This window comes from Zingiber officinale, chromosome 5B (assembly GCF_018446385.1).
Source record: "Zingiber officinale cultivar Zhangliang chromosome 5B, Zo_v1.1, whole genome shotgun sequence".
NCBI lineage: Eukaryota > Viridiplantae > Streptophyta > Magnoliopsida > Zingiberales > Zingiberaceae > Zingiber > Zingiber officinale.
The window spans coordinates 136,998,024-137,020,618 of record NC_055995.1 but is presented as its reverse complement, the minus strand read 5'-3'; the positions used below and the strand labels follow the sequence as shown (position 1 = coordinate 137,020,618).

General features: G+C 37.0%; 4 protein-coding genes across 11 annotated transcripts; 3 read left to right on the top strand and 1 right to left on the bottom strand.

Annotated features, from left to right (window-relative positions):
- The first annotated feature begins 273 nt into the window (after nt 1–273).
- LOC121986267 lies at nt 274–6,074 on the top strand. 5 transcript variants are annotated; one of them, XM_042540137.1, is made up of 8 exons: nt 274–423; nt 815–1,143; nt 2,865–3,062; nt 3,152–3,424; nt 3,804–3,906; nt 4,309–4,427; nt 4,678–4,854; nt 5,149–6,074. In XM_042540137.1, exons 2-8 carry the CDS (start codon nt 841–843, stop codon nt 5,938–5,940), a joined length of 1,965 nt encoding a protein of 654 aa, XP_042396071.1. In that variant the 5' UTR covers nt 274–423; nt 815–840; the 3' UTR covers nt 5,941–6,074. The 5 variants fall into 5 exon arrangements, with proteins under 5 accessions (XP_042396071.1, XP_042396075.1, XP_042396072.1 ...); XM_042540138.1 differs by lacking the exon at nt 274–423 and adding an exon at nt 428–556; XM_042540139.1 differs by lacking the exon at nt 274–423 and adding an exon at nt 501–520.
- Nucleotides 6,075–7,560: 1,486 nt separating this feature from the next.
- LOC121986266 (ethylene-responsive transcription factor ERF021-like) lies at nt 7,561–8,626 on the top strand. The gene has a single exon (XM_042540136.1). It carries the CDS (start codon nt 7,583–7,585, stop codon nt 8,291–8,293), a length of 711 nt encoding a protein of 236 aa, XP_042396070.1. The 5' UTR covers nt 7,561–7,582; the 3' UTR covers nt 8,294–8,626.
- A 172-nt stretch (nt 8,627–8,798) lies between these two features.
- On the bottom strand, nt 8,799–13,032 carry LOC121986265. The gene is made up of 9 exons (XM_042540135.1): nt 12,653–13,032; nt 12,376–12,579; nt 12,231–12,288; nt 12,017–12,079; nt 10,138–10,213; nt 9,748–9,863; nt 9,566–9,655; nt 9,322–9,453; nt 8,799–9,205 (listed from the first exon to the last, which is right to left on the bottom strand). Exons 1-9 carry the CDS (start codon nt 12,973–12,975, stop codon nt 9,068–9,070), a joined length of 1,200 nt encoding a protein of 399 aa, XP_042396069.1. The 5' UTR covers nt 12,976–13,032; the 3' UTR covers nt 8,799–9,067.
- A 155-nt stretch (nt 13,033–13,187) lies between these two features.
- On the top strand, nt 13,188–17,886 carry LOC121986264 (protein ENHANCED DISEASE RESISTANCE 2-like). 4 transcript variants are annotated; one of them, XM_042540133.1, is made up of 4 exons: nt 13,188–13,355; nt 14,728–15,049; nt 15,128–15,701; nt 17,443–17,886. In XM_042540133.1, coding segments are annotated over exons 2-4 (870 nt in total). In that variant the 5' UTR covers nt 13,188–13,355; nt 14,728–14,754; the 3' UTR covers nt 17,444–17,886. The 4 variants fall into 4 exon arrangements, with proteins under 4 accessions (XP_042396067.1, XP_042396065.1, XP_042396066.1 ...); XM_042540131.1 differs by adding an exon at nt 14,606–14,637 and having other exon boundaries at nt 13,189–13,355; nt 14,728–15,701; XM_042540132.1 differs by having other exon boundaries at nt 13,189–13,355; nt 14,738–15,701.
- Nucleotides 17,887–22,595: the final 4,709 nt, after the last annotated feature.

Sequence of the window (22,595 nt, the reverse complement as noted above, 5' to 3'; positions counted from 1 at the left end):
TAAGCAAGCTTTAATCCAATTTATTAAAAAGGAAAAACATTTCTAGAATTATAACCTGGAATTGACGGTGTATTTAAAAAACAATATTTTCTTGGTATCGTTGGTTTTCAAAATAAAGCATTACGGCGGTGGCGTTGGTTTTAGATACTGATTTCTGAAATACCTGCCTTTTAATAATTTTGCAATTTTATGTGGGGCTTTTTGAAAAAGAGGTGAGTCATTAGAATGTTTCCTCCTTTCCTTAAAATGGGTTAAAAAAATCTCACCGTTTCGAGTAAAGGTAAAACCGCTCGTCAATTCGCCATCTTTGTTTGTCTTCGTTGGCCCCAACCGTCATCATTCGAACTACCTTCGAAGGGGGCAACAAGATTGTTCTTTGGTTCGCGAGCAATCCTACCATCCAAGGAAGCAATTTATACCAAGGCAAGGTTCCCTCACTCGATTTCCTTGTCACGTTTGAGTCTTGATCGCTCATATGGTATTAGAATTGGGAATTTATGGTCGCGGGAAAACGATCCAGGTTCCCACGATGAATCCGTGATTCTCTTCTCTCAGGGTCTCTGGCGCTTTTTGATTAGTGAAGTTTCGTTTTTTTTTTTTTGGTTTATGTCAAGATCGGTATGGTTGTTTCGTTGTGAAAGTTAGGGTTTTTGTGGATTTTGTTTTCTTTGTTTTGTTAGATTGGTTACTATTGGTGGGTCATTTGGGCTTGCGATCGTCTTGTTCTTGCCTGCTTTTATTCATAAAAATTTAATCTTTGTGGGACGTGTTGCTTGTTTGATGCAATCTTGGATGTTTGTACGTTCTCGTTCAGAGACACTGCGACCGGTTGGTAAGGACATGGCAACAGCTACGGTGGCCACTGCTGCTGGTGCGGCTGCTCTTTTGTACTACACGCTGAAGTGGAAATTATATGCTGGGCGATTGCAAGATAGTGATGAAGGTGAGCACAGTGAAGATGAAAGGAGACCAATTCTTGCTGGGAGAAACAGAGTCTCGCAGAGACCTGCACAAGCACCTGCGACATGGTTGGAGACAATATCTACCTTGTCCGAGACATTACGGTTTACTTACTCTGAGACTTTGGGCAAATGGCCTATAGGGGATCTGGCTTTTGGCATCAACTTTCTGTTGAAGAGGCAGGTAATTCTTTTCTATACGTGTTGATGATAACTTTCTAATGGTGAACAAATCTTTTGATTTTATGAAAGTATAACTTGCAAGTGTTGAAGTATGATGATTTGCAATTTGTTAATTATGTATTGATAGAAAGGTTCTATTGAAATTTACTTATGAGACTAGGAGCAGTGCTGCATAGAGAAAAATCTAGCAAATTACTATTTTTAGCGACTGATTTGCAGGTTGCCTAATGTGGCTGTCATGTCTGTTGCCACATGTTTCAGGTATTCTGAGCAGATCACAAATTATAATCATTTTTTATCTGATCTGAAATGTAGCAATACCAATCATTAGACACTAACCATCAAGCTGTCCGCCATTGGTCCTTTAATTGAAGAACAGAACTAGAGAACTTCATTTATCATTTTCTTGGTCCCATAATTTAGCTTGTAGCAAGAACCTTCTGCTTGTCAAAGATATTATCGTAGGGACTTTTTATGTTGCCTTACTACTGGGGATTAGAGTCATTTAGTTGTTGAAGTGATTACTGGCTTCATTTTTATCTGTCATCCCTAGCAGTTATTAAATTAATACAGGATAGCCAGGTGAAGACACTGCATTGACACATCAACTGGTTTGGAGGTCATTCTGTATTTTTCAGGATTCTGCCAACCATTCATGATAGACATCTGATTTCCATTTTCCGTATTTCCCTCCCTAGTTTGATTTACCTGATTCTGATGTTATCTTGCATTTCATTCTTCCTTCACTTTTCATTGTTACTCATAGCAGCATAAACTCGTGACCCTAAAATATATGTGATGCAAATTGGGGATAAGTTTGAAATTTGATTTTGGAATTCAATTTTGGTTGTTTTGAAATAATTTGAAATATATGAAAATGGTACATTGCAATGTAATCATCATCTTGTAATTAATGAAATTTTCACTCGTCTTCTCTATGTCATAGGAAATTCCTCCATATGGGGTTGTTCATCTTGTTTATCTTGTTTGTCTATTGCGCTACGTCATCATGATTATTATATTTTTCCTATATAAGCGATAATCTTTGATTCAACTTCCCTTTCAAGGTTGAGCAATTCAATGATGCACTTGAACTGCGGTGCATAAATTTCACGAATCACCATTAGCATCCTCAAATTGTAATACACATTGAAATTGTCATGCACTTGTGCTTCTTAGGAAAGCATGTTAGCAATTTGTCATCTTTAGTGTCCATTAGTTGTGCATCTAAAGGGTTCACCTAAAGCATGCTAACATTCTCAAGTCGCAATACAGAATTATCTGGGCATAAAAGCTTCAAACTTGGTGGCATTCTTGGTTGATTATTTTTTGTATCATGTTTGTGTCAATAGCATGATAACAATAGACTCAGTTAGAAGAGTTCAATCTATTAGGGTGAAAGGTAAAAGAAGTAGGGAGAGAAACAAAAAATTTGTCAATATAATAAAATGTGATTTAATTAATTTGAATATTATTTGTGGTATTTTATTTCAAAGAACCCAATGAAGGGATAAGGTTTGTGTAATTAACCTCAAATAGTTAGGATAAACATGGCTCGGGCAAATAGCATAGAACAGTGTTTGGAGGAACAATCATAGAATCTAGTATCTTAATAAAAATCAATATTTGCTACGCACTGAATTTTCATGTCCCTCATATATCCAACTTCAAATTATAGGATCAGGAGTTGCAAATTAATTCTATAGTTCTTTAATTGAACAGGGAAACTTGCATGTAGCTAGTATATATGCTGGAGAAGAAAGTATACCACTTAAAGGAGTTGAAGTTGTTGCTGAGTTAAAGTATCTTCTGAACTTATTGACTCTTTGCTGGCATTTCTCAAAAAAGCCATTCCCATTATTTCTGGAGGCAACAGGTTATTCAGAAGAAGATGTTCTTCTTCAAAAGCCTAAAGCAGGAGTAAGCAGTATAGTTTTTCATAAACTTACAGTTTAAAGTTATACTTTTATTTCTGAGCAACCCTGAATATGAATCTTTTCCCCCCACAGATCTTGAAGCCTGCTTTTACAATATTAATTGACAGAAGCACAAAATGCATACTTTTGTTGATTAGGGGTACTCACAGCATTAGGGATACATTAACAGCTGTAACTGGTGCAATTGTGCCGTTCCACCACACTATAATAAATGAAGGTGGCATCAGTGATTTAGTTTTAGGATATGCACACTGTGGGATGGTAGCAGCTGCTCGTTGGATCGCTAAGCTTGCTACTCCTTGTCTTTTGGATGCATTTGGGAAATACCCAGATTTCAAACTAAAGGTGCATCCTAATCACATACCTCCACATTGTAGCTGTTAGGAGAGTTTGATCAATGATTGAAATTGGATTTTTAGTTGACATAGCATTCGATGCATTTTTTCTCCTAACTGCAAGTGTACTGTTTAAGCCTTTCATGTTGGTAACTTTCTGATGGTTCTGTTATGAGATAAAAACAAATATACATTATTTGAAAGATGGATTTGCAAAGGTATGTTCCAATTGTTGGAAAGAAGATTTTGGCCAGACCGAGTAAAGCAACTAAAGTATTCTACCATTCACCAACTAACTCTAAAAAGAAAGTAGATAATTCATAATTCCTATTATGCACGGAACTTATTTCCTAATATGTTCCTTTGGCATCTTATTATGGCGGCTTCAGATCGTGGGACACTCTTTGGGTGGAGGCACAGCAGCACTGTTGACCTACACTTTGCGCGAGCAAAAGGAATTTGCCACTGCTGCTTGTGTGACATTTGCTCCAGGTTTGTACCATTTAATTTTGCTACTAATGCTTTTCTTTTGAACGACTCGATAGATTAATTCTCAAGATGAAACTATGTTCAGTTAGGTATTATATATTAGTCACCTTGGATTTGATTTTCTATGTTAATGTTTCACTTTATCTACATCAAATAAAATGCATGGTTATTTAGATTTTTTAGATGTACCGACAATATACCTTGGGCAAATAATCTACAGTTCCTTGCACTATAGTTACAAAACTTCAATAAATAATCACAGCAACTTGATATTGTGTCCTCAAATGTTTGATTTCGTAAACTTTCTATGCTACTGATTGTTGACTAAATTTGACAGTTAATACATCACAGCTTAATTACGATGTTTGTTGATGTTATGGTGTTGATGAATGCAATGCATTGCAGCTGCTTGTATGACATGGGAGTTAGCCGAGTCAGGCAGGCACTTTGCTACCTCAATAATCAACGGGGCTGATTTAGTTCCTTCCTTCTCAGCAGCATCAGTAGATGATCTGCGTGTAGAGGTTAGACATACTTTCACTTGTCATGCGCTTTTGTGCAACCGTCTCGTGTTTACAAATTTTGTGGAGAGTTAAGTAGCATTGCAAAGGAAATTAAGTTTTAATTTATCAAAAAGAAGATGGGAAGCTCTTTCTTTACTAACAGGAATTCATTGCTTGCATAAAGTTGCCTACAGAGTTTCAAAGCGATTTGATGTGCTTCTTCTACAACCCAAACAACTTTGTTTTTTCATCTTATTTCCTGTCAACGCAGGTGACTGCTTCGGCATGGATAAATGACTTGCGTAGTCAAATTGAACAGACACGGATATTGAGTACAGTCTATCGCTCGGCTTCTGCTTTAGGATCTAGACTTCCATCGATCGCAAGTGCAAGAGCAAGAGTAGCTGGAGCTGGTGCAATCCTGCGTCCAGTATCTAATGGGACACAGGTATGATTCATTCACAATTTCAGAGCTTTTATTAGAATTTTATTTTTACATGCATTTCTCATTCATATCGTATGCAAGTAAATATATGGTTGTTCAAAATATACGGTGCTTTTAAAATTTACATGTTAAAATTTTTTGCAAATTTTTAAAAAAATTTTGATATTATTTACTATTGCCTAGAACTGATGCATATTATAACTACGAAAATTGTTGAACTTCCAACCAAAGACTGCAATGTTTCTTTACTTCCTTTTTTAATCTTTGATATGTTTTATCGTGATGTGCATCCTATAGGTCGTGGTGACGAGAGCAAAAAGTGTGGCTCAAGCAGCATTGCGTCGACCGCCACTCCATTTGTCGTCATGGTCTTGTATCGGCCCTCGTTATCGAAAACAAGCATCTTTTCCAAATTCAAGAATAGAAGAGAACATTGAACAACAAACCACAACCATAACAGAGAATGGCCATGCCAGATTGAAAGAAACAATCACTGTGGAAACCACAGAGATTATTACCTCCGAAGAAGCGGCAGGTTGGAGCTCAGATCCAGAGTGTTCTCGTGCAAGCAAACTGCCTCACACTGATGGCATGGAGGTCAATGGCGATGACAGTGACGAGGACATCAGTGATCAACGCAAGCCCGAGGAAAGCATGACCGAGTACGAGCTATGGCAGCAACTGGAGAATGAATTGTACAAGCCAAGGAGCGATGAGGAAGCGGAAATGGAAAACGAAATAAGAGAAGAGGAGAATGCTGCTGCTTCTTCGGCGGCACAGGAAGGCACGGAGGTAACACCCCAAGGGGCTCTTACAGAAACGAAGGAATCACAGAGGTTCTACCCGCCAGGAAAAATCATGCATATCGTGACACTGCACCCTGAGGAAGAGATGGGGGACGAAGAAGATGCTCATACGAATCACGACTGCAAGATTGAGATTTACTCGACACCGAGATCACTGTACGGGAAGCTGAGACTCTCGCAGTCGATGATCAATGACCATTACATGCCGATTTACAGAAGAAATATCGAACAACTGATCAGTATTCTTGAGAAAGATTGCCATGGTGATGGATCCATATCATAGTAAATGTCCATGAATAGAGTGTACATTTCCAATATCACTTTAGGTAGAGTACCAAGTGCTTACTCTGATTTTTCTTGTGACTTTTTATACTTTTTTTTTTAATAATCTCACAAGAATAATGCTGTTAGAACTAATCATCTCTTATGCAAAAAATAAAAATAAAAAATAAAAAATCATGTAAGTGATGAAATTACAGGAATTTCCTTCTTTGGTTGAAAAAAGAAGAATGCATTAATAATTATCAGCGACTGTTTGTCTATTACAAAGACAATTCCTTTTCTATATCTTATTCCAGAATCCATGTCTACATATATTATATTAAACACACAGATGGATACTTTATATTCATTCCAATATTTATTTAAATAAATGTTTTATTTTATTTATTAATTTGATACCATAATTGGAGCAATTCTTGATACCATAATTGAACTATTTATGATTGACTTGTGATTTGGCATTGGCATTGCGTGAAGGACTCTTATAATAATTAATAAATATATCTCACATGGATAAATATTTCACTGCTATTCTTTGGTCCACGTTGACTAATTAAAGTGTGTGACCATGAAATTAAATCAGCATTTCTAAAATGTGTTACCCCCTCCCTTAGCTGAGCTTGACCACCAACTCTAATTATTAACGTTTTTTTTTCTATCACGGCTATGCATTTTGTCTATTAATTTTATTATTCTCTCGAGACGATCTAGTGGCTAGGGCATAAGGTACTGTCAATTTAAAATCTGAGTTTAAATCTCGACAAAATCGAGATAAATATCTTTTTCATACATTAGTAACTATTCCAAGGACGACTAGATATTCATGATTTAACTTCTTTGTATTAGTCCTAAGATACGTTAGGACATTAGAGATGAGCTTATTTATCAATTTGGTTCAACAAAGGCATGCAAATGATGTGAATAATTTTTATGAAAAAAGATTATCTAATGGCATTCGACATGCATCTTGTCTATAATGTTTTTGTTATAGAATTTAAGTGCATCTCTTAAGATTTCAAAATGCAATGGTAAGATATACTGATAAGAACAATTAAGAGAATCAGAGTTTTTATTAGAGACTTTTGAGTATGTACGGAGAGAAAAGAAAAACGGTTTATATCTATAACTCATGCTTTGTGTGTCCACTTAAAATGAACACCAACGTGTCACATATATCTATAACTATTTTGTTTGTTTGTTTAATCTAAACTTAATTAGTAAGCATGATTGATATTAGTTTAAGGAATTGAACAATGATTGATAAATGATTAAGAGGCACTTTTATAGCATGCATAAACAAGTAAAACATGCGATTATAGCGAAGCCCATTAGCATCCCCCGGGACGAACTCTGCGACCGATTTCCCGCACCAGCAAAATTAAAAGGCAACATGCCGCTGGCCGTGCGATTGGATGGAAGTAGAGGTCAAGTAGGGGCCGCAAGCGTGGAATCCCCTATGCGATGTGGACCCGCGCGGCGGCGCACGAGCACATCGTTGCCCATTAGATACGCGGGGAACAAGTGGACCCGACAGCGTGTGTCGTGTAGGGCGTGGTCCCCGTTGCGGCCCCCGGTGATTCACGCGCCCATCGCCAGTGCGATATAAGGGCGCTGCCGGCCTGTCAGCAGAGAGTCGACGAGTGATGGAGCGGCGCGAGGGAAGGGGAGCTCCGGCTGCGGCCGGGAGGCGGTACAGGGGGGTGAGGCGGAGGAAATGGGGGCGGTGGGTGTCGGAGATCCGCCTGCCCAACAGCCGCGAGCGGATCTGGCTGGGGTCCTACGACGCCCCCGAGAAGGCGGCGCGGGCTTTCGACGCCGCAGCCATCTGCCTCCGCGGCCGCCGGGCGCACCTCAACTTCCCCGACGACGCTCCCCCTCCGCCCGCCGGCGGCGCCCTGACTCTAACGGACCGCCAGATCCAGGCCGCCGCCGCCCGCCACGCCGCCGAGACGCCTCGGGCGTCGGGCAGCTGGCGATCCTTCTCGTTCTCCGAGTCATCGACACCCTCAGATGGGACCCACTCCGCGAGCCACGTGGCGGATACAGATTGGCCAAACATCGCGCCGCCGCCAGCGTGCGATCAGCTCCCTGAATTCAGCATGGACAGCTGGCAAAACCCCTTGTCGTCCACGTCGTCACCGCCCTCGGATAGGACCCAATACGAGAGCCACGCGCCTGCTACCGATTGGCTAACCATCGAGCCGCTTCATGCCTACGATCATCTCCCGGATTTCGCGGTGTCGCTGGAGGACTTCGTGCTCGACTTATCATTCTCGACGGCGGAGGCGCCGCCAGCCGCCGAGGAGAACGATGGCGTTGACTTCGAGTCGAATTCTTTCCTTTGGAGCTTCTAGGCATCGAGCTCCCGATGTGATGACAAATAAAAATTGGCAGCCCTCCCCAAACGATGGCCATGGGGAGCCACCAAAAATCTCCTTTACCGTATCCACCGAGGTGGAACTCTTGACGTCACTTTCCCATTAAAAAATTCATTAACTCATTCGATTTTTTTTAGGTCCACATTACAATATTCATTTAATTGTTATTCTTTAGAGTAATTTTTATTTGTTAATTTCTCAGCAAAAGGTCCACAAACTTTTTGATCGATCCTTTGCTGTGGAATAAGAATTGTGATAAGTGTATTCAAATTTTATATATCACTTAACATATACATCCATTTGTTCTTACATTTGCTTATTATTTCTTGAATTTTGTAATAATAATAAAAAGAATAACGTGGGGATAATACGTTCACGATGACAAAAGACGAATACATTTGTCCTTAGCACCCCTGTCAATCCGTCCCAGGATCAATACAGAGGAGATAATTAAAATAAGAGACAATAAGTTCATGTCATCTGTTGAAAAAGCTTCTTCTTTTATATAAATGTGGCTGTAGATTGTCCTGTGCTATGCTTGACATGAAAATCAAATCGAACTAAATGACCCGGTGATTGACTTGACATGTTAAGTTAATAAATAATGTCCATCGGTCGGCTGATCAAGCTAGTCGAATGGATTGATTTGGATGTTCGAGAACTACTCTTCTTTCACCAACCATTCCTTTCAATGCTGCTTCGGTCGGTATCGTATTGTCTCGACGAATGAATGTATAGCTCAACTTGATTTTACTCATAGTTGAGATCGTCGAGCCAATCAGTGACCTTCCTAGCAAGCAGCCTTGTCTCGTTCAGCGACAACGACTTCAGAGCTTGTGTGACTGCATCGGCAGGAGTATACCGGTAGCCCACTTCCCATTTCAGATCCTGCAGAAGCACACAAATGCATGACTACAAAAGTTCCATATTTCTTTGTATTCTGATCCATTGGGTTAAAACAATAAATGTACAAATCTCTTCCATTGTGTCAAAGAATCTGTTACCTGCAGGCACGGGGTGAGATGGTTCCCCGCCAATGTCACCTTCTCTATCGTGCCTCGTATGGCTTCAACACGAGGTTTCAAAATGTCTGCTAGGATGTCTGTCTCATCAATGCCATCGACACTGAACTTTACCTGATAGGAGTACAAGAATAACACATTTGCGGATCAAACACAATCAGCTTCTCTAACATGAAGCCGTGATCGAATGATATTTGCTTGAGAAAATTCAGAAACTGAGAATTACCAAAAGAGTACGAGGGACCCTGTAGGATTTTCTGAAAATTTCTCGGTTCTCGAGGGGAGTGGGCTTGAATTCTGATGTACCTTGTGTTACCTGGAAGAGAATCGGAAGAGAGAAAAATAAAAGGTAATCGACAATATGGAATGCATTCGTGTAAAAGCCGTGTTTTGCAGACGACATAGAACCTGATTCATAACTGATGGCAACTGGTCGAGAAACTTGTTCAAGGATACTACAACTTCGCGATCATAATCTTGTATCAACAAAGCGGCAGTATCCAATAAAGCCTTCCACACATCTCCTATAGTAAATTTGTTTCAAACCATTAAGCTCCTTCTTTGGAAACATTTAAGCATCTATAATTTTCGGTCCAGATCAAACTACATAACCATAGTGCTTTAGTAATTGATAAATGATAGAGTGGTCTTATATAATGCAATGCTTTTAGGATCCCATTCCACCTCTACCACTTACAAAAAGAGCCGGTCCAGAAGCAAAAGCAGAAAATGAATTGAATATTTATGAGAAGATCATAGCCGATGTTAGTGCCAATATAATTTTACATATGAAATTACCTGAGGAGTTTCTAGCGATGGAGTACACAGGAGATTGTTCAATGATAGGCATCACTTGGCTAACGACAGGACCGAACTGCACCAGAACTTCCGTAGTTACTAAGTTAACACGAGTAGATAAATCACATAGAAGAGTAACAAAGGCATTGATGATGCATTGCAAACAGAAACGGAGAGCACATATTATGTTGCACGGATACAGGGTATCGTATTGAATACAATACAGATAAGGAGATACTGTAAATTTTGAATATATAAGATATAATATGGCTAGGATACAACAATTATATATATAGTATTAACAGATCATGAAAGATAATCAAAACCGAAACTTTTACATTCTGTTCATTAAAGAATTAAAAGGCAAAAGGAAGAAAAAGGAGACTGAAAGATTAGGGTTTATATTCAAATTTTTAAATCAAATCTTTTTAACAAAATGATTAGGGTTTTAAAAAAAATGATTAACCAAGTCAAGTAACATTGAACTTGGGGCGACTGGCCCAATGCTAGCCAGGATAAATCAGGAAGTGCTCACGGTGTCAGTGGACGGCCCAGAACCCATCCCTTGGTCCATTTTGGAGAAAAAATCCCTACAAATGCGCCATAGCTAGGAATCGAATCATGGGTGCTTGGATGACAACTGGGCGCCCTTCCACTGCACCATAGTCCCGAGGGCAAAATGATTAGGGTTTAAGCACTTTAGTGGAGTGGAGCAAAATCAGAAACAATAATTTAGGACTTACACGGTGAGCAGCGGCAAAAGGGAGGCAGACAACGTCAAAGAGGCAATGAGAGGCGAGTAGGATGAGAGGCGAGCAGAAAAAGATTAGGGTTTAGGATTTAAAAGCCCACAATCCAATTCATTTTTATTAATTATTTTCCAATTTGTCTTAGAAAATTTCAAGTTTTTTCAATTAACCCCTAAAAATTTTAAATATCCATAAAATTTTGCCCAAACATATCCGAAAAAACATATCCTAGCCGTATCCTTGCCGTGTCCAAAACGTATCCGTCTAGTCAAACCTAAAAAAATTCCACGACACATTATTGGCCGTATCCAATACACGTATTTGTGTATTGTATCCATATCCGTGTCGTATCCGTGTCTGATACTTCCAAAGAAAAAAAATTGAAGTATCCGTGCTACATAGGCGCATAGAAACAAATCTTCTAATTCAAGATTGAGAAGTATGCCCAAATACTATAGTAAAACTGGGCTAAATTTCCTGTTTGCAACTCAATTTCATGAGAGAAGTTGCATGAATGCCAAACTAAGGCAATGTAATGGAGTTGGATCTTCGCATCAATCCAAGTGAATCAATTTTCAGAGGTAAATTTTTGCATGCAAGGAAGAAGATATTATATTACATATTTAATTAATGAGTGGCTCCGAAATTTCTTGTGGGCACAGACACCTGCATCTCGAGTAATATAGTCATACGGTCCTTCATTATCTGCATATTTCTTTTTCCAAATTGTACTACCTAAATATAATGCTCTTGAAACTGGAAGTACTTGTGTGCCAACTATCAGAATTAACCAAATATATATATATATATATATATATATATATATATATATATATATATATATATTGTACACCTATTATCATAAAGATCAATTAGAAGGAGCTAAGAATGAGAGATTTGACCATTTGCATCACCAAACATTAAATTAAAGAATAAACAGTTCAATATAGACTTAAAGAAAAAGTGAAAGTTAACACTGAATTTTGTTGTGTGCACAAGCTATTAAACTACCTAGGTTTCAATTCATTCACACACTAGGTCACAGAGAGCTGCACTTATGGTAGTGCACACACAAATAAAACTTATGGTCTTCGTTTATAACAGAGGCACACAAACGAATATTTATGTACCTGTTCAAAGTAAGGAACGGCTTCTGAAGCTGGTCTGTTGTTGAACGAGATAATGACATTAGCCTTCCACAACAAACAAGTAAATCCTTAGACATCTTTCATCAGCTGATTGTGTTGTAATAAAAAAAAACAAGTGATATCACTAAACTGGTATGACTGTTAACCTTATTATTATCTATTTATGTAATAACAAACACTCACAAACATTACAGACCTTTGGAAGCTTTTCATCGAAGTAGCTTCCTATAAGCATCTGAAGTAGTGCGCCATTGCTGTGAGCGACAATTATAGTAGAACAAATGAATTATCTATGACCAGATTGATTACTAAAAGAACAGTCAGAACTAGGGCAACCTTACCTATGACCTACAGAATATAATGGAAGGGCAGAAAGATCCAAAGCCGTGATGCCAGCATCAGGAATTCCGTAGGTAAACAAAGAATCCATACAAGAATGAAACCTATCATAGACCTCCTTGGCTGCCTTCTCATGGTCAAAGGTCACACTATAAGGAACGGACACCACAAGATACCCTTCCTTCGCCAGCCACTCCATCAGATAGCTACACCGTCGACCAACCCGTCAAAACTCGCATCAAAATCGAAACTTCTATACAATTTAGAAACCAATCGAACCTGTAAGTGACCTCGGGAATGGCCCCGATGAAGGCGCCGCCCAAAAACTTCACCACGGCCTTAGGCTTCCGGCCATCGGGCGGCGGGATAACTAAGCAGGAATCCAATCTCAAGTAATTTCTTCCTTCAACCTTCAAGGCTCCTCCGTAAGGGTACCCGTTGGAGACAATCGTTGCAGAGGGTTGGCCGGAAGAGAAGTGCGCCAAAGTGCGGCCTTTACTCCAGCGGGGTCGAGTATGGAGGAGGGATTTACACAGTAAGGGCGCCATGGAAGAGGCGGCTTTGCCTCCGAGGAGCGGATGAAGAGGAAGGAGGAGAGCCATGGAATCGCCGGAGGAGGAGATGCGGCGGAGGAATGAGCGAGATCGGACGATATGTTATTTATTTTATTTTAAATTTTTAAACTCTTATTAGGCCCTTTCCGGCCCAATTTAAATATATTACGATCCTACTTAATGGGCCCATATTGGGTCAAGTGCCCATTAATTTAACACTGTGAAGACTGAAGAGTCAACGTCCAATCTTTCGCCTTCGCTTCCGTCAAATCTTCCCCCACTGCCAGTTGGATTCCAAGCATATTCCGTCTCCGGCCGTTTGATCACGGAAATTTGCGCAATCGAGTGATTCATCGCCCTTCTTCTGTGCGATTTGTGCCCGCAAGCCCTTCTCCTCTCGTCTCGACGAACGCAGCGAGCTGCGAGAGGTAAAGTTTCTGTTTGATCGAGGAAGCTTCTTCCTGTTTGACTATTTCCTGGTCTCGGGTTCATTTTTCGTGAAATTTATGTTGAGATCTAATGCAAGTCGATGCCTTTTGTTGAATTCTCTGTTGGACGGTCACGGGTTGGTGAACTTGTGAAATTTTCCGATGTACCTTTGATTTTTTGGGGCTAAAGCTGGGATTTTTTTTCAGTGGAATTTAGATGTTGCCTTGCCGAACTCACGGTTACTGGAGGAGATGCAGTTACTTTGGCGATTTCTTGATCTTAGCGTGATAATTTATTATATTATCTTAAAACTAAGCTTGATAGCAAGAACATAACTATATCCATACAGAGAGAACAGATTAGATTTCTCTATTTGTGACAGATAGATGTTTCGTGCCTATCCAAATGGGAAATATCTTGATAGGATATGGTGTGATGTTTACCTATGAATGTTACGCACATCATATTCAGCAGAACTCTCTATCTCAAACTTGCCAAAGCTAATATATTGTCTACTAAATCCTGATTGCCAAAGCTAATATATTGTCTACTAAATCCTGATTGCCAAAGCTAATATATTATATACATCATAGGTGATATTACCTGCTGTGTCGTCAATATCTGATGTTTGTTATTTCATTTTCTTATCTTAACACATTGATACTGTTGATTACAATAATATTACGTCCAGCCGATCCCAACACCAGTTCTGGTCTTTGCAGAAATGGATGTCAGTACCACAATGCTATTAGAATCAATTCCTAATGACAATGATCTCATCTTTTTTCATGGTCTTTTGTAGTTATAGTGATAATAGTAATCTTCGCGATAATTTGATACCTTATGCAAACCATGCTTGGACCAGACAATTTAGCATGTGCACATCAACATTTTTGTCACATCAATGCTAGTGATAAGGCATTCCAGGAGACACTAACATCTTTACATGTTATTGTTCTTGCCACATGCAAACCTAACATGATAAGATACAAACCACATGTAGAGGTGCATAATTGTATGCATATGTATATAGTACTTAGACTGTAGTTTGTGCTTCATACACTAGTTTATTAGATAAGTTCCAGTGGAATATGAGAAATTTAAAACAAAAGAAGGCACTGTTACAAGCTTGTTTATCTAAGGTTTTAGTTGATAGGAAAGTTTTTCATTTCTTGTTAATGACCCATTATTTTAAAAATAATTGCTAATTCAGCATCACCATGTTTTTCTGATTGGTTAATATTAACAGGTTCTTTACTTTGTTTGAGTGTGGTTATGTAGGTTCGTAACACATAACCTACTACCCTAACATGTAACCTACTTCCCTAACATTTCAGTCCTGATGTTTGAGTTCTTTATTATTCTTTGTAGGAGTCTCCAGAATTTTGTTTCCTTTATATGGCTAGTTCTGATAGTGAGAGAGATCATTCATGGATAGAGAAACTGAGATCTGGAGGCACAGTTCCATATCTCGAACCTGAAAATTGTTTAAATGGTTGGGCGATTCCCACGGGTGATAACTTTATGGTTAGAGGTCCCAACTATCTCTCAGACAAGATAAAAATAAATGGCGGTAAATACCTTCTGGAGCCTCTTGGATTTGATTGGATAAAAGGTCCTACAAAAATTGGTGAAATACTAAGAAATCCAAATCACCGTGTGAGAAGAGCTATTGATGATGAAGTTGCAAGTGGTAATAAACCTTATGTTTGGGCCTTTAATCTACAACTTCCAACCAAGGATAATTATAGTGTGATTATGTACTTTGTAGACCTTGAACCTATACAAGATGGAACTCTCATGGACAAGTTTTTGAAAGGTGATGACACATTCCGTAATTCTAGGCTTAAACTGATAGCTAATATAGTCCAGGGTCCATGGATAGTGAGAACGGCTGTTGGCGAGCAGGCTATATGTATTCTAGGGAGAGCTGTTTCTTGCAAGTACACATCTGGGTTGAATTACATCGAGGTAGATGTGGATATTGGATCTTCAATTATTGCAAATGCAATTGTGCACTTGGCATTTGGTTATGTAACAATATTAACAGTAGATTTAGCATTCCTGATCGAGAGCCAGACTGAAGAAGAACTTCCTGAGCAAATCCTCGGAGCTGTAAGGTTCTCGAATCTAAATCCAGCTTCAGCTGGTCATTATGATCTGACATCTGATGCAGATGCTGGAAGCCATCCACCACCGCTTCCCACAAGATTGTGGAGATCAATTGGATTTGGTTTTACCAACCTGCCACTGCAAGGGAGTCTAGAACCTTCATCCATCATGTCAGATCATAGCAATGGAAATCTTCATGGAGAAAATGATACGAAGAAGAATGATGAAACTTGGTAATATGTTATCAAACTTTATTTTTCATTGTTTCTGTCAAGTTTTGGCTTTTACTTGTGGTGGTATTTGTTCGATTAAAGATTCTTATTTTTACAACCTCAAGTTAATTGATGAATTACAACAATATTCTACTTTAGTTATCTTTAAATATAGGATAAGGGTCTTAGAAACGCACGTTGTGGGTATCCAAATAAGACTGCATTGACCTTTTGATCTTTATCTACCATAATATCTACTTCATTATCAGGATTAGAGATTTTTATGTTTTCTGTCATCTATTTTCTTTCTTGTAAACCTGATGCATTTATCATCACAAATTTTCAATTCTAATTATACACGCTTAATGAAATCTCATAACAAGAGACACTTCTGTCCCTTCTTTTGCACCACATCTCGGTGCCACTGAGGCTTGCTCCATTTACTGATGACACCTAGTCTAAACAGATTTGTTAAGATCCACACTTATGCTAGCGAGGATCAATTATCATTCATCCTCAAGACTTACATTACAGTGTTATATCATTGTTTCTGGTCTTGACTTCAAAATGATCAACTAGTATATTAGAGAATATACTCGAGTTTACATTGGTCATACTGATGCCCCTTATTTTTGGCTTAATAGTGAATGTAAGAGTCTTGTTATTTAATGTTGAGGCTTGTATTTTTATAAGCAACTGCTCATTCTGAACTATCTAGTTAATATTGGCTTAGTGGCATCATCATGTAATATTTATTATGTACGGCAATCAAACAAATACTTGTTCTCTACCTCGTAACTAATAAGCTATGGTCCATAACTGTGATTTCTGAATAAATTGCATACTTCTAAATAGTTGTTGCCTTAAGTAGGGCTATAAATGAACCAAACGTTTATGAACAAGATTGATATGCAAATTGGTAAGAGCTTATTTATATTTGTTCAATATACACAAGGTTAATTAAATAAACAAGTATGAACAACTCATTAAACTAATAAACAAGCTTGAACACATATGTATTCAACTAATTAATGTTCATGAGATTGTGAATTGTTCGTGAATATAGAATTTGTAAATTGTTCATCAATAAAGCTCTTATCAATAAAGTAAATAAACAAAGAAGCTCTCAAAATCTAGCTTACTGACCAACTAAACAAGTTTAAAAATATAAAAGCTTAAAACATTCAAACAAGGTTGAACTAAGAGTTTGATAACATCTAAATGAACCAAGCTCAATCTCAAGCTCGTAAAAAGGAAAAACCAAGTCAAGTTTGAACCATCATTTCAACAGTTTGGTTCATTTAAAGCTCGGCTCAACTTGGCTCGATCACCTTATCAAACAAGCTTGAATAATATAAAGCTTGGCTCGGCTAGGCTCGTTTACAACCCTAACCTTAAGAGCATCTTTGTAATAAGTAATCAAATATCTCTTGTCAAGCATGTTCGTGTGTAAAATTTCTGTGAATCAAATATCTACTTTTTAATTTTAGACCTTAAACGAACATAAATAAGTTCTTATTGAGTTGGGATCAAACTTGTTCATGAACATTGCCTTCATTTACAACATTACATATGCTTCCTGTAAAATTGTACTAGACTTCATATGATTTCTCATCAAATTTTTAATGCAGCTGCTTCTCATATTCATTAGACTATCTATTTATCCTTTACTAATAGGTGGCTTCTAATCCAACATGAATATGCACATCTTTTTAGTTTATATTTTAGATCTTGCCATAACTAGTTGCTTCGTTGCTTGCAGAAATCCCAAATGCATTATATTATCCCAGGCAACTTCGTGTTTGTACTTAACTCTCAGTATCTTCTGATGGATGATAGACTCATCGTAACTCCATTTCATGATCTATTAAAATATCCTCACAGTGCCCTGCTTCATTTATTCATTGAAAAAGAAGGGAGAAAAGTCTCGATGTTCTACTTTTGACTGACATCATGTGAATAGTAGTCTCCCCTTAAACATTTATGCTGTCTCTTAACTTCCTGTGGCATTGGAAAGAATATGAATCTTCCATGAAAGAGGGGGAGAGGTCATTTGTAAAGATATATATTTGTGTATTTGTTCCTGATTCAATGATTGAAGCATTCATTTTGGTGATTTGGTCGTTTGTAAATTGTTTAATTCACTCCTCACTGTTGTATTAGATGAATCTTGAATCATTCAGTATTGCGATTGCTTCTTCTATCAGTTTAATTTTACAGATTTTTGGTATAAATAAAGAGGCATTTGTAGTGACAGGATCTTCATCAAAGTGGTAGCCAAGATGTAAAAGGAAGTCTTGTGTGTCATTCAGGCACAACAGAAGCTGCTCATTTTGATCAAGATGCAAAGTAGGCACTCTAAGCATTTACAAGAATTTGTCCTTGTGGTTTTATGATTTTCTTCGACTTGTGCAATGCCTGCTCAAAGTTAGTGGCCACATCGATATCTGTAGATGTTTGTACAACTTATAATAAGACCAAGTTTTCTTCAAGATCTTCAATGGGAATGACAAACGAAGGATGCCTCAGTGAAGAGTTCAACTTCAAACTGAACCAAAACAGCAATATCATATAAAGCATCACGCACCTGCTACGTGAAATATCGTCACCAGATTCATCAAAGTATCCACTCGGCTGTTGCGGTTCCATACCCGAACAATTTCACAAGACATAAATTGCAATTTATAAGTATGTTTGTCACAGACACTTTTGTCGTACCATTATCAGGAGCAAAAAAGAAAGTACCAATTATTTCATTAAAAGTGATGGTAGGCTTCTGGTTCAAGAAAGAATATGGAGCTAAGTACATGTTTGCTGGAATATGAAGCATCACAGGTTGAACATTGTGTATTCCAAAATTAATCTATGAAAATAATGCACCTTAGAATAAGCCCATTTTCAGGACAATATAAAAAAGAAATAAGTATAAATTTACTGCCAAAATAACATTTTAGCACAGTATATATCGAAACAGAGTTGACAGAAAAAGGAAAAAAAAAATATATATATATATATATATATATAAGAGCAAAACTAACTTCTTTAAGTGCAAACCTACCCTTCATCCTGATTCATTACCAGTTGATCTTCAGCTATGCTTCATCAAAGTTTGTTGTGTAATTCTCCTTATTAGATGAGTTTATTTATAAATTACATATATGAATACAATTCAAACTCATTCAAATGATCTAACTTAAAATTATTAAATTTTTAGATATTAGATATGGATATCATATGTGTAGAACTTATTACCCGCATCCATTACTATCTATAGGCTGATAATAGATGTCCACTATATATAGGATTGGTACCCAAGGGTTTATGGTGAAATTTTTGACAGAGCTTTTGATTCTCCGTTTGCCTAAAGTTTTTCAATGTAGTCACCCCTAAGTCCTTTGGAAGATCTTCCTTTTATTTCCGCTACATCTTTTTCTACAGGGATTATTTCTGGACGACGCTAAAGACAAGAATGACTTTTCAATCAAATTCCTTGTCATATTTGTTTATGTATATATTTTTCTTATGTCATATTTTCAATGAAACGAAGATTGATACTCACATATTTTTATTTTTCTTATTCGAATTCTTATTTTGATTCTCTAGAATTTATGCGACTTAAGTTTCACAACAACTATTAATTGGTATCAAATCCAAGGCTTTGTTTCTTTATATTTTCATGACAATATAGTATATATTTTTCATCGATATGTTATTTATATACTAGATTAAGTTTTTCTAATATAACATAATTTTTTATCATCGAAATCATGTGAGAAAAAACTAGAATAGATTTATTTTTCGAGTTTTTCATGTTTCTACGAAGAACATGAAAAATGGTAAAACCTTCGTTATTTAATTTAATTTTAGATAAAATTATAATGATTCAATCGATTGTTGAGTCTAAAATTTTGAACAGAAATGATTAAATTTCAATCGATAAATAACATTAAACTCGTAACTATGCTAATTATCAATCAATTAGAATTATTTTTTTAATCAATTCAAATTATTTTTTTTCATTAAGTTTTTTTTCCCATTACGGTGGCTGTTTCAAGGTCAAACACAAACGAAAACAAAAAAAAAATCATTGTTTCGAATGAAACACTAAAAGAAAAAAAAAACACGGCTTCGAGTGGAATAAAAGAAAAAAACACGGTTTAGAATGAAACAGTAAAAGTAAAAAGTAAAAGAAAATAAAAAAAAAAAGGTAAATATATTTACTCTTTTATTGAAAAAAATATGTATTAGATTTTTTTAATGAATAATTAAGAGATTAAATAGTATTAAATAATATTATTTAATTATAGAATTTAAAGAAGGTTTTATATATGGTTTATCTAATCGTATATAATAGACTTTTAAATCGATTAGATAAAATTAATCGACTGTCATACAATATCAATCGATTGATAAGTCTAATTTGGAATTATTAAGGCTGATTAAATAATTTTTGTTCAAATTAAGTTTCTATAATTTTCTTGAATCTATCCATGCAACGTGCTTCAAAGCTGAACTAATATGTCAGTCCAAAGGAAGACACCTTAGGTATGTTTAGTGCATTTGTATTGGTAGACGTATATCTATGCTAAAAGTAATCGACCTAAAAGAAGATTACTTTTATGTCAGATATATGTATAAGGTAGCTTACAACTATAGAATAAAATATTATTCTATTCAGATCATGCATAAAATATGTAAGCCCAAAGGAAGGCATATTATGTGACCAATTAAGATTATTGTGAGCTATGGACTAAAATATAACTCATATAAAGTATCATATTATGCGCACAATAGGTTGGCCCAAAGGAAGGCAAATCGTGTGGTCAATTAAAGTTTGAGTTATATTAGAGAGTATCACTAACAAATAATGTGTCGGCCTAAAGAAAGACACATTATGTTGTACTTGGTATCCCATAAAAAGCTCATTTAGATGCATTTAAAATTTTATTTTATTTACATAATTTTATATTACTTATATGTTCTTGGTTTTAGTTAAATCACGAGCTTAAATAAATTTCTCTCTTTAAATTTCAGTGCAATTTGTAACTGCTAGTATTAATAATATCTCAATATTAACTGGTTCGAATTTTACTAAATGGAAAGAATACGTGATCGTAGTATTAGGTTGCATGAACTTAGATTATGTATTAAGGAATGATCGTCCTGCACCTCTGGCCAGTGCTAACATTATAGAGTAGAAAGATGAATTTCAACTGTGGGAGAACGCAAATCACATGTGTTTGAGTATCAGAAAGCTTTCCATACCGGTATCAATAAAGGGTTCAATAACAGAAGGAGGAGATGCTAGGAGTTTCATGGATTAATTAGCATACCGATTCACCTCAAATAAAAAGGTCGAGGCTATCACACTTCTTACGAAGTTGGTAACAATGCGATACAATGATAAAGGAAACATAAGGAAGTACATTATGAAGATGTCCAAAATAGCGATAAGTCTAAAAGCACTAAAACTCAATATGTCTGAGGGTATGTTAGTGCATTTCGTCTTGATGTCTCTGCCTCTAATTTTCACTCTTTTTAAGATATCGTATGATCATGTCCGAATGAAGGAAACTAGAAAGTTGGGAATAGGGTGACCGTTGACGGGATGAAGACCTCGATCTTGCAAAATAAAATCAAAACCATGGAAGGGGTCCCTGGCGTTGGCCTTCCGACGCTCAAGTCAAAATCAGGAAGAGAATGAGTAATCCAGAAAATAGAAAATCTTACCTTCCTCATACCTGAAGTACCCTTTTATACTTTTTTTTGTGATCGTTCACCTACCCTTCTTTAATGATATTAATTGTAAGAGGAATGCTTATTTGTCTTGACTTCCGTGCATTGATGATAAATGTAGTGTTCTTCTTTATCTTGACTTCCTCATATTTAATGATAGACGGCGTGTTCTCTTTTGCTTTCTTGTCTCTTCCTGTGTAATGTCATTCCTTGCGCCGAACGGGCGATTCAAGCAACCACTCCTCTGCCCATGATGCCCCGACCGACCCATGATGCCCTAACCAACCGGGTGATGTCCGTTCGGTCACTCCTCTGTTGACTGGGATAACTGTAAGCCCGACGTTGACCGCCTTGACTTTGATCGACACCATGTCAATTGACCCGTGACAGGTGGGCGCGCTCTCCCTTTTCACTGCATCATCGTATAATACTCAAAAGAAAAAGTGGACATTGAATGAGCTCATAGCTCAATACATGCAAGAGGAAGGAAGACTAAAGATTGAGACATTTAAGAGTGCTCACTTAGCATCTAGTTCTCAAAGTGCGAACAAGAAACGAAAGAGGATCAATAACAAAGGAAAAGGAAAATAAACTGCAGATTTTGGAAATTTTCTCAACTTTGTTAGTTCGGAAGTCAATCTAACTATTGTACCCACTGACACTTGGTGGATAAATATCGGTGCTACTACTCACATAAGTATCACTATGCAGGGTTGTCTCAGGAGCCGACTTCCGCTTGATGGTGAAAAATACATCTATACAGGAAATGGAAAGAAGGCTAAAGTTGAGTAGATTGGTGTTTTTAGGCTTTGTTTAAGAACCAATATTTTTTTGGATTTAGAAAATACATTTATTGTATCGTCTTTTCGATGAAATTTAATTTCAATTTCTTATTTGGACAAATCAGATTATTCTTATTTATTTAAAAATAAAATTTGTAACATTTTCTTTAATTCAGTGTTGGTTGGCAATGGTTCCTTGGTTGATAAGTTTTATAAATTAAACACATTTACTCCTACGGTTGACAACGTAATAATACATAGTATAAGTACGAAACGCAAATTGGCTAACAAAAATTCTTCCATGTTATGGCATAGGCGTTTAGGACATATATCTAAACAACGCCTAGAAAGATTAACATCATATGGAATTCTCGATTCGCTTGACATGTCGGACTTT

Coding starts and splice junctions, on each gene's coding strand:
- LOC121986267 (XM_042540137.1), top strand. CDS start 841: ATGGCAACAGCTACGGTGGCCACTGCTGCTGGTGCGGCTGCTCTTTTG. Junction 4,428..4,677: donor TAGATGATCTGCGTGTAGAG/GTTAGACATACT, acceptor CTGTCAACGCAG/GTGACTGCTTCGGCATGGAT. Junction 4,855..5,148: donor CAGTATCTAATGGGACACAG/GTATGATTCATT, acceptor TGCATCCTATAG/GTCGTGGTGACGAGAGCAAA.
- LOC121986266 (XM_042540136.1), top strand. CDS start 7,583: ATGGAGCGGCGCGAGGGAAGGGGAGCTCCGGCTGCGGCCGGGAGGCGG.
- LOC121986265 (XM_042540135.1), bottom strand. CDS start 12,975: ATGGCTCTCCTCCTTCCTCTTCATCCGCTCCTCGGAGGCAAAGCCGCC. Junction 10,214..12,016: donor CCGTTCCTTACTTTGAACAG/GTACATAAATAT, acceptor GTTCTGGTGCAG/TTCGGTCCTGTCGTTAGCCA. Junction 9,864..10,137: donor CATCGCTAGAAACTCCTCAG/GTAATTTCATAT, acceptor AATTTACTATAG/GAGATGTGTGGAAGGCTTTA.
- LOC121986264 (XM_042540132.1), top strand. CDS start 14,755: ATGGCTAGTTCTGATAGTGAGAGAGATCATTCATGGATAGAGAAACTG.